This window comes from Salarias fasciatus, assembly GCF_902148845.1.
Source record: "Salarias fasciatus chromosome 23 unlocalized genomic scaffold, fSalaFa1.1 super_scaffold_20, whole genome shotgun sequence".
Lineage (NCBI taxonomy): Eukaryota > Metazoa > Chordata > Actinopteri > Blenniiformes > Blenniidae > Salarias > Salarias fasciatus.
In genome coordinates, this window is record NW_021941230.1 from 5,369,053 (window position 1) to 5,379,319 (window position 10,267).

A 10,267-nucleotide genomic window follows, 5' to 3' on the forward strand; every position below is an offset into this window, starting at 1 on the left:
ACTCTCACGATAACGCAGCACGTTATCGTCGTTAACGGCCCAGCTATAATTTTAATATATAGTTGCTGGTGTGTGTGTGTGTGTGTGTGTGTGTGTGTGTGTGTGTGTGTGTGTGTGTGTGTTCTTGTATTTCTATCCTTGTCGGGGCCAAATGTCCCCACAAGGATAGCAAAATGTGGAACGACGTGCCTTGTGGGGACCTTTTTCCGATCCTAAGTAGGAGAAACAGTGTTTTCTTGACCATGTTGTTGTTACTGAAAAAAGTAAAAGTGCAAAAACATTTCTTTAGGGTTAGGCTTTGTTGTGGTGTGGGTTAGGGTCAGGGTAAGGGTCAGGGTTAGGGGCTAGACATGAATGGGAGTCAATGGACGGTCCCCACAAGGATAGAAATACAAGACTGTGTGTGTGTGTGTGTGTGTGTGTGTGTGCTTGCGCACCCCCCCCCCCCCTTTTTTTTTTCTTTTCTCAGCACCCACTGTTGAAAATAAGTTCCCTCGGATGTGGATAACAGACGTTTTGACGTTTGGCTCAGAACTCTGTCAGTCCTTCCTTCCTTGAAGAGAGGAGTTTCTGTGAAATCACATGGCCTCTGGGTTTATGTGTGTGCGCATGCGCGAGTGTTAAAAAGGTTGTGAACAGTCGGACTGCAGCTCGTCCTCATCACAGCAGCAGCCGGTGAGTCTCTCTTCTTTTCTGCTCAGTTTTTATTTTCCTCACTGAACCTTCGACAAAATTCTAATCAAATGATCAGATTCCATGTAACCATGGAAACCAGATCAAACACTTCATTGAAGAACATATAATTAAAGTTTTATAGTTGGTGACTCTGAAAGTCTTGTTAGAAACGGCGAGTTTATTTTATTACATCACCATTCAGACAGGAGTCACTTCACCCTGCTTTGTTGAGATAAAGATAATAAAAAGTGGAATATCTGTTGTCCCTGTGCAAAGGAGTGTTTTCAGTCCTGATCTGAAAGAAGTGTGTGTCAGTAGTTCCAGAGGTGAGGAGTGCAGGAACTAAGAGCTGCCTCACCTCGTGTCTTCTGGAAACACTTGCGATGACCACGTGGTGACTTAAAATTAAGACCATGGGTGTTTTATAAAACTTCCAGAAACGTCTGGATTTTGCTCAGCTTGCGCTCCAACACTGTGTACGACTGACAGATCATTCTGACTGAGATACAACTCACAGCTCCAAGTTATTCTGCACTTAAAAAGCTTTTGACCACAGAAATATACCTCGTGTGATATTTTCGAGGTAATTAAATAACTAAAGTATTTTCCTAATAAGTTGGCGAGACAATCATCACGCCGCATGGTGCCTCATACTGACCTTTATTAAGTCAGATTGTTGAAGGAAAATGTACTTTATTTTGCGTGTTTTCAGCGCCTGAAAAAGACCCAGCTGGCCGAAACGCTGCACCGACGAAACACGCGATTTAAGTTTCACTTTCATTTTCTTCATAGTTGCGCTCGTTATTTCAGCTTGTGCCTTATACCAGCCTTTTCCTCGTGATTTTTCTGATAATTCGGCCGAGTTCAATATGGTAAATAATGAGGAATGGACCGTGTTTCACCGCTAAAAGCGTGCCAAATGTCCCCACAAGGATAGCAATAACGTGGAACGACGTGCCTTGTGGGGACCTTTTTCCGGTCCTAAGTAGGAGAAACAGTGTTTTCTTGACTATGTTGTTGTTACTGAAAAAAGTTAAAGTGCAAAAACATTTCTTTAGGGTTAGGCTTTGTTGTGGTGTGGGTTAGGGTTAGGGTAAGGGTCAGGGTTAGGGGCTAGACATGAATGGGAGTCAATGGACGGTCCCCACAAGGATAGAAATACAAGACTGAGCGTGTGTGTGTGTGTGTGTGTGTGTGTGTGTGTGTGTGTGTGTGTGTGTGTGTGTGTGTTTTTTTTCTTTGACGCTCAGTTGGAGCGTGGTGTGACTCTAGTGGCGCCGGACAGGTTCGGCTTGTTCAAACCCCCCCCCACACTCGGATAGGTTTTTTGTTGTTGTTGTTTGTTTTTTGCCGCGGCGAGAGCGCAGATTTGCATTTGGATCAACCATAGTTGATGTAAGTAACAGTGAAATATAATAAAATATTTAATAAAAAATTTAATAAAAACTTCAATAAAACATTTCGAGGACTCTGTGTCCTAATCACAGCTGATCACGAGAGAGGGGTGGGGGTTCACGCTGACGGAGATGCCGAAATGAATGAATGACTTGAGGGAATGAGCTGAGTGACCACCAGGCTTAATATGAGGCATTGGACTGCAGGCTCTACAGGACAAAGGTATTTATTCCCAAAATATGTTTGTTCTAAAATTAATTTTTGGAAAGGAGAAATACATGGTTTGCTGTACTTTGATGGAGGATATAATTTTACCTGAATCTGTAACTGGCACCTCTGGAGACGCTGCAGGGCTCCTGCTGTCCTGCCGATTCCCCCTCACTGACCTCCTTGCTAAATCTTCTTCCACCTTATATCTCTTTTTATTGTCTTTCTTTTGGGATTTGGTTGATATTTTTGGCCGTCTGTCTGATTGTCTGCTGTCAGAGCTCGCTCCCTGTTCAGATGCGCGCCTAAACCGAAACAATCAATCACAGAAAAGAAGTGCATCTTTTTTTAATCTTTTGGCGGGGAACATCGGACCCTTATGTGGAAAAAGGGTCCTATGTTCCCCGGTCCATACAAAGCGGGGAACATAGGTACGCTCCCCGCCGTTCACGGCCCAGCTATAATTTTAATATATAGTTGCTGGTCAGCAACACGGTCAGCACAAGACCATCTCTGTTAGGCCTGTACCTGTGTGCGTGCGTGCGTGTGTGTGTGCGCACGCGTGCCCCCCCCCCCCCTTTTTTTTTTCTCAGCACCCCCTGTTGAAAATAAGTTCCCTCGGCTATGTCTAATCCCTTCTTTCTTTTTCTTTTTTCAGCCCATTCGTTAACAGCAATCTGACACGACATCCCATCATCACCATGGCATCGTGAGTATCCTGACCAACACCGAAGATAAACACAACATGGAGCCTTGACTACATAGTGAAGATGAACCTACCTGAGAAATGTCATCGTTTTCTGGGTTCCCTTCACCAGACATGGCTTTGAACTCCCTATTCAGTGGCGATCGGTGCACGTGTGAATAAAAGGGGCGGGGTTTGCTGATTGGGTAATTGATTGGCTGATGCAGAGCGGGTAGGGAGGACTGCTGATTGACTGGCCATGGCAAGAACGAAGGGATTTTAGGCTGCCATAGTTTGCACCTCTCAATTCACCTTTCCACCCTGCCAACAGCGCCACCACCTTCAATGTGTGTGTTCAGTGCAAGCATGTGTGTCAGTGACCTCGTGTGGGTATCTTTCTTTCTTGTGGAACCTTTAAATTTGGAATTTTTGACTAGTATTGCTTTGTTAACATTGTTAGTTTAGCACTGCAATAGTTGAGTTAAGCCCGATTCGTTCAGGATTAGCATCATCTCCGGACCGATGGTGACATGTAGTAATTACAGAGGACGTCTGAGATCTTAATCCTGTCAGAATTCGCTCACGTCTGTAATTTGTAAAATACAAATTCCACCACAAATTATCTAATCCCTTGCAAATAGTACATAAGAGTGAGAGGGTCTGTATTTGGCATTTCCACCTTTGTGATGTTGTGGCTCTTGTCGGGTTTGGTGGTTCTTGGTGGTCTTGTGGTTCTTGTAGTTGTAGTAGTTCTTGTAGGTATCATGGATTTTGTGGTTCTTGTTGGTCACATCATGGTCATTTTTTTTTTAAATAGTCTGAATGACATGTTGGTGTTTTTGTATTTCAGTACCATCTCATCCAAGTATCAAGAATTGGTCTCCAGAAGCAGGCTGATCTCAGGAGGACGTCCCAACGTCTACCAGCTGGAACCCACCAAGAAGGAGTCTGGCGCTCTGACCAGACTGACTTTTGGAGAGAGAAACCTGAACAGACCCAATAAAACCATCCTGCTGGTTGGTGAAAGAGGAACTGGAAAGTCGACACTGATCGATGTTCTGTTCAACCACAGCATGGGAGTGACGTGGGAGGATGAAGTCTGGTTCCAGCTGGTGGAGGAGAGCTCTGATCAGAGTGAGAGTGCCACCTCAGATGTTATTGTGTACCAGATCTTCGGATATGAAGGTACCGCTCCAGCCAACTCTCTGACCATCATCGATACTCCGGGATTCGGAGACATTGAAGGGATTGAACACGACGCCATCATAAGTGAAAGACTTCTGGACATGATTCGAGTGGAGGACGGTGTGTGCAGCCTTGACGCGGTGGGTCTGGTGGTGAAGTCCAGCGTGAATCGTCTGAGTGACCGACTGTCGTACACCTTCAACTCAGTGATGTCTCTGTTTGCAAAAGACATGGAGAGAAACATTGTGGTTCTGGTGACTCACTCAGATGGAATCACACCTCAAAATACTCTTCAGGCTCTCGATGCAGCCAAAATCAAATGTGCGAGGAACGAGAAGAACCAGCCAACTCACTTTCTGTTTAACAACCAACAGAAAATAGAGAGAACAGAGGAAGATGAAAAAAGTTTGGAGCATGCATGGAGAATCTCCAAGAGAGGGATGGACCAGTTCACCGCCTTTTTAGATAGAACGACTCCTCAGGAACTGGAAGAAACGGCTGAAGTCCTGAATGAACGTGTTTGTCTGGCAGCCTGCATCCAAAACCTGCAGGAGCAGATCCATCTGACTGAGCTGAAGAGACAAGAGATCCAGCAGAAGCAGGAAGCTGTGAGAAAACATGAAGAAGCAATGGCACAAAATGAGAACTACGAGGGTTTTATAGATGAGTCAAACAAAGATACAGAGGAGATTCCTGGAGGCCGGTACAAGGACTCAGACTCGGGCTCGGACCCGGGCTCGGGCTCGTGCTTGTGCTTGGGCGGCGTCATGGGCAGCATCATGGTCGGCGTTATGGTCGGCGGCATCTTAGCCAACAGTGTTGGCAACAGTGAGGGCAACGTTGAGGTCGGCGCTATGGTCGGCGCTATGGTCGGCGCCGTGGGCAGTGCCATAGGTGGCATCGTGACCGGCGTCTTGGACGACAAGTGTCCTGCACGGGATCACGTCAAAGACACATGGAAATCCATCACTAAGACACGGAAAGAGCCAAACACTGATGAACTCATGAAAGAGGAGTCTCTAAACCACAACATAAAAAAACCCCTGTTAGACATACTGAGAGATGAGGAGAAGAAATTGCTGGAGGACAAGTGGCGGCTGCTGGACGACGCCTACCAACATGTGGTCCATCTGGATCAGATCGCTCTCAATGTCAACTCAGTGTCCACCTGTGTCCACTACGACTTCCTGATTGAGCACATGTCAGAGAAAGGAGACCAGGAGAAGGCCCAAAAACTGGAGGGGATGAAGAGTCGAATAGACGACCAAAGCAAGTCAGCGGCCGCCTACGCAGAGACGAGCAGCACAGGACTGACAAAACGAAGGAAGGCGGAACCGGAGCTGCAGTGAGTGTTGTGTCTGAGAGAGGAGCTGTGGTTTTCAAGTGTTCTCTGATGTTCTTTCAACATGAATACAGGAAAGGTGTGTGCTGTAGAAGTGGTGTGGGTTGATAATAATAATAATAATAATAATAATAATAATAATAATAATAATTTATTCAATTTAAAAGCGCCTTTCACAACACCCAAGGACGCTGACCATTAAAACACCGAAAAAAAATTACAAGCAGTTTTAACAACATAAACAAAGGGCAACAACATTGACTGGTGAGTGCGACTATGAGCCATTGTTGAAGTAGGACTGTCTGAAGAGGTGAGTTTTGAGTCTGGCTTTAAACAGTGACAGGAAGTCAATGGTGCGGAGGTCTGGAGGGAGAGCGACTGAATGCTCTGTGCCCTACGGAGACGAGGCGGGCAGGGGGAACGTAAAGCTGGAGGCTGGAGGAAGAGCGGAGTGAACGGACAGGAGTGGCGATGTGGAGGAGGTCAGATATGTAAGGTGGGGCCAGGTTATGGAGTGCTTTGAATGTAATGAGAGGTGTCTTATAGTTAATTCTCTGTTTTATTGGAAGCCAGTGGAGTTGTTGTAAGATGGGGGTGATGTGGTGAATGGCGGGAGTCCGGGTGATGAGGCGAGCTGCAGAGTTTTGGAGGAGCTGCAGTTTCTGGAGGGATTTGTTGGGGAGACCAAGGAGAAGTGCGTTGCAGTAATCAACTCGGGAGGTGACAAGGCTGTGGATGAGGATGGCAGTGGTTTGAGAAGTGAGGAAGGGTCGGAGACGAGAGATGTTGCACAGGTGAAAGTATGCAGACCGAGTAATGTTATTGATGTGGGAGTGGAAAGAGAGTGTACCATCAAGGATGACACCCAAGCTCTTGACCTGGGGGGAGGGAGGGACAGTTGAGTTGTGGATGGAAATGGAAAAACTGTTGGATTTGGAGAGAGTGGAGGGGGTGCCTACAAGGAGGACTTCGATTTTAGAACTATTTAGTTTCAGGAAATTGAGAGTGAACCAGGAGTGAATTTCTTGTAGGCAGAGGGAAAGGGAGGCTGGAGGAAGTGATGAAGATGGCTTGGTAGAGAGGTAGAGCTGGGTGTCATCCGCGTAGCAGTGGAAATTTATATTGTGTCTACGGAAGATGTGAACAAGCGGGAGAATGTAAATGATGAAGAGAAGGGGACCCAGGACAGAACCCTGGGGCACGCCGGCAGAGACAGAGAAGTTGTTGGACTTAGGAGATTTGAGTTGGGATGAATTGTGTGCAGTCAGAAAGATAGGAGGTGAACCAAGCGAGGGGTATTTGGGAGATGCCAATGGATGAAAGTCTGAGAAGCAGAGTGCTATGAGAAATGGTGTTGAATGCTGCTGAGAGATCAAGGAGGATGAGAATGGAAAGTGAACCAGAGTCTGAGGCTAAAAGGAGGTTGTTGGGGATTTTGAGGAGTGCTGTTTCAGTACTGTGTAGGGGACGGAAGCCGGATTGAAACTGCTCGTAGATGTCGTTGGAGTTGATGGACCAAAGAAAATAATGAGTTTTTTTTTGCACTTTCTTACTTTTGGGTTAGTTTGAAGTTGGTTTTGGGACATCCAGGATGTGACTGAAGTGAGACGAGATTTAAGAGGACTGAAACTGCTTGGATGTGTGGGTTTGAAGGGCATGTTTAACTGCGAGTCTTTGGCGGAGAGGTGATAACGTACACTGTGAGTTGCTATGATCTTGGCCACGGGCAAGAAGTAGATTGTAAACAGAAGGGATCCAAAGACTGAGCCCTGCGGCACCCCACAGGTCAACTGAGCGGTTGAGGGTGAGCAGTCACCGAGTACGATTAAGAAGGTTCTGTTACAAGGCTGAGAGCTCGACCCTTGATCCCGATCCAGTCCTCGAGGTGGTGTAGAAGTAAGCTGTGGTCGATGGTGTTGAATGCTGCCCTTTAAATCTAAAAGAACGAAAACAGAGCTGTTGCCTCCATAGATATGTATGTAAAGGCCAGATGCTTGATGGTGGAGTTTCAAACGACATCACTGGCGGCCATCTTGCTACAGGTAGCTTGTGAACAAAGCAAATACCCTTGCTTTGATGAAATATTGATGGATTTAGTTCATGTTCATTTGAACACTGTTCTTAAACGCAAAAGGACTCTTTTATCATTAAAACTCCACAGAGAGCGTGCATCCAGCCCGCCCACCACCGTTAATATGGCGCTGCTGAATGTGCGCTCTCTTTTAAAAAAATCCTTTATTATTAATGATGTTCTTTTAGACAATAACTTAGACAGTCTGCTTTTAACTGAGACATGGCTTGGCACTGACGCACCTGTTATCCTCACCGAGGCTTCCCCACCGAGTTTGAACTTTTTATTTTCAACCAGACAGGGTAAGAGGGGTGGAGGTACTGCTTCCATTAAAAAAAAACAAAACTCATTTAGCACGTGTGCAGTGGCTTTTAATAGTTTTACATCCTTTGAGCACCACGTGTTATGGACCCCATATGGACTGCTGTTTATAATTTCATTGTGTTCCCTGTATATTGTTTGGCGCCCCCTGCTGGCAGTTGGGCGGTGGGGCCGCTTCTTCAGTCCCAGCATTACGTCACTCCAGTACGTCGTTGAGAGCGGAAGTGACGGCAACTAGGAGACCAATTTGACAGCTATGCTGCGGAGGAAGCGTTTTTGTTTTTCCTTTCTCTGTCGACCTTCATGGTTTGTTAAGATGCAATGTCTGTAAGTATATATGTCCAGAAGGTTTATATTAATATTGAGAATACATTATTTGTGAAGTTTAACTGATAGTTGTTAATTTGTTTATTAAGTTGTTCACTAAGTCAGATGTTGTGAAGACTGTCTGTGGCTGTGTATTTTTATGCATATCTGTACTTCATAATTACTTACCTGTCATGATTAACTGTAAATGAGAAAAAACTTATTATTTACTGTATTTACAAAGTATGTACTTGCCTGATGTATTGTATATGTGCCTGTATTTGTTACAGTTTCACACTGAGGTTCAGTAAATCATCAATACAAGCCCTGGCTTCCCTGGTGTTATTGAGCCCTGTGTTTAACTGACTGGGTGGTGAGACCAGTACACCACGCCTTTGTTTTTAGCAGTCCCCCGATCCTGTGTTTAACAGTATACAGACCCCCTCAGTACTCTAGTCTTTTTAATAGTGAATTTTCAGAACTTTTAACAATAATTTATTCTAAATATGGTAGAATTTTAATAACTGGTGAATTTAACCTACATGTTGACGACATCTCGGACTCTATGTCCAGAGAATTTTTAAACCTTTTAAACTGTTTAGATTTTAAGCAGCATGTCACACAGCCAACTCACAACAGAGGACACACCCTGGACCTGGTTCTAACCCGGTCTGTCCATCAGTGTGTCCTCTGGTGTTGACCTGGCTGTGTCTGACCACTACTGTGTGTTTTTTAACATCACCAGTTTCAACCAGCAGGAAGCCCCGGTGAGAACAGTGAGGAGACGCTATACCTTACTTCTGAAGTGGCTGCAGATTTTATACAAATCTTACAGAGCACTTCCTGCGGTGATTTTACCTGCACCTTGTGATTTTATCGTTGACGATTTTAACAGTAAACTGAAGTCCAGCCTGGACTCAGTAGCTCCACTTTTAACTAAAACTATCAAGGGCCATTCCAAACCCCCGTGGAGGAAGATTGATAAAATCATTACACTGAAAAGAAACTGCAGGAGAGCTGAAAGGAGGTGGAGAAAATCCAAGTTGACTGTACATCACCAGATTCTACGTCAACAACTCAAAATCTACAATAATGCAGTTAAACAGGCCCGAACTTCCAACTTCTCTCAACTTATTTCAGACAATAAAGACAACCCCCGGTTCCTCTTCTCCACCTTCAACATTTTAACTGGCACTAGTTTTAATAAAGCTTTTAAGGAGCCGACAGACGCTCTCTGTGAAGACTTTGCAGACCACTTCAGAACTAAAATCATGGACATCAGGTCTAGTCTTTTACCCCAACAGGTTTTATCAGTGAACACAGCTGAACCGTTGTCCATGCCTGAGGAAACACTGGACAGTTCTGACCTGGTTGACGCGAGGACTCTTGGTCGAGTTTTCTCCCAAGTAAAATCAACAACCTGCCCATCCCCACACCACTTTTTAAATCACTTTATGGATTCCTCGAGGAACAGATTTTAAATATCATGAACAGCTCTCTTCAGACGGGTGTCTTCCCCACTGCCTTTAAAACGGCGGTGGTGAAGCCCCTTCTGAAGAAGAGCAATTTAGACCCTGATGTTTTTAGTAACTACAGACCAGTATCCAACTTACCTTTTTTAAGTAAAGTTTTAGAAAGACTGGTTTTTAACCAACTCAATGACTTTTTAATGATCAATAACATTTTAGAAAGACATCAGTCTGGTTTTAGAGTGAACCATAGTACCGAGACGGCCCTTTTAAAAATTGTAAATGACATCAGGTGGAATTTAGATAATATAAAACTCACTGTGTTGGTTCTGCTGGACTTAAGTGCCGCTTTCGACACAGTAGACCACCACATTTTAATAAACAGATTGAGTCACCTGGTGGGCCTCTCTGGTACTGTTCTTAACTGGTTCAGTTCTTATCTCACAGTTTGATGTTTTTATGTAAGTCTGGATACTTGTTCCATAAAATTAGGTGTGGGGTTCCCCAAGGTTCAATCTTAGGTCCCATACTTTTTAATCTCTACATGCTTCCACTTGGGGACGTCATCAGGAGACACAGCATCAGTTTCCATAGTTACGCTGACGACACTC

The 10,267-nt window shown here is 44.9% G+C and overlaps 1 protein-coding gene across 1 annotated transcript; it reads left to right on the plus strand.

Moving 5' to 3' along the window:
• Positions 1-639: 639 nt before the first annotated feature.
• LOC115383930 (uncharacterized) lies at positions 640-8,874 on the plus strand. The gene is made up of 3 exons (XM_030086143.1): positions 640-675; positions 2,936-2,986; positions 3,813-8,874. Exons 2-3 carry the CDS (start codon positions 2,979-2,981, stop codon positions 5,494-5,496), a joined length of 1,692 nt encoding a protein of 563 aa, XP_029942003.1. The 5' UTR covers positions 640-675; positions 2,936-2,978; the 3' UTR covers positions 5,497-8,874.
• The last annotated feature ends 1,393 nt before the right edge of the window (positions 8,875-10,267 follow it).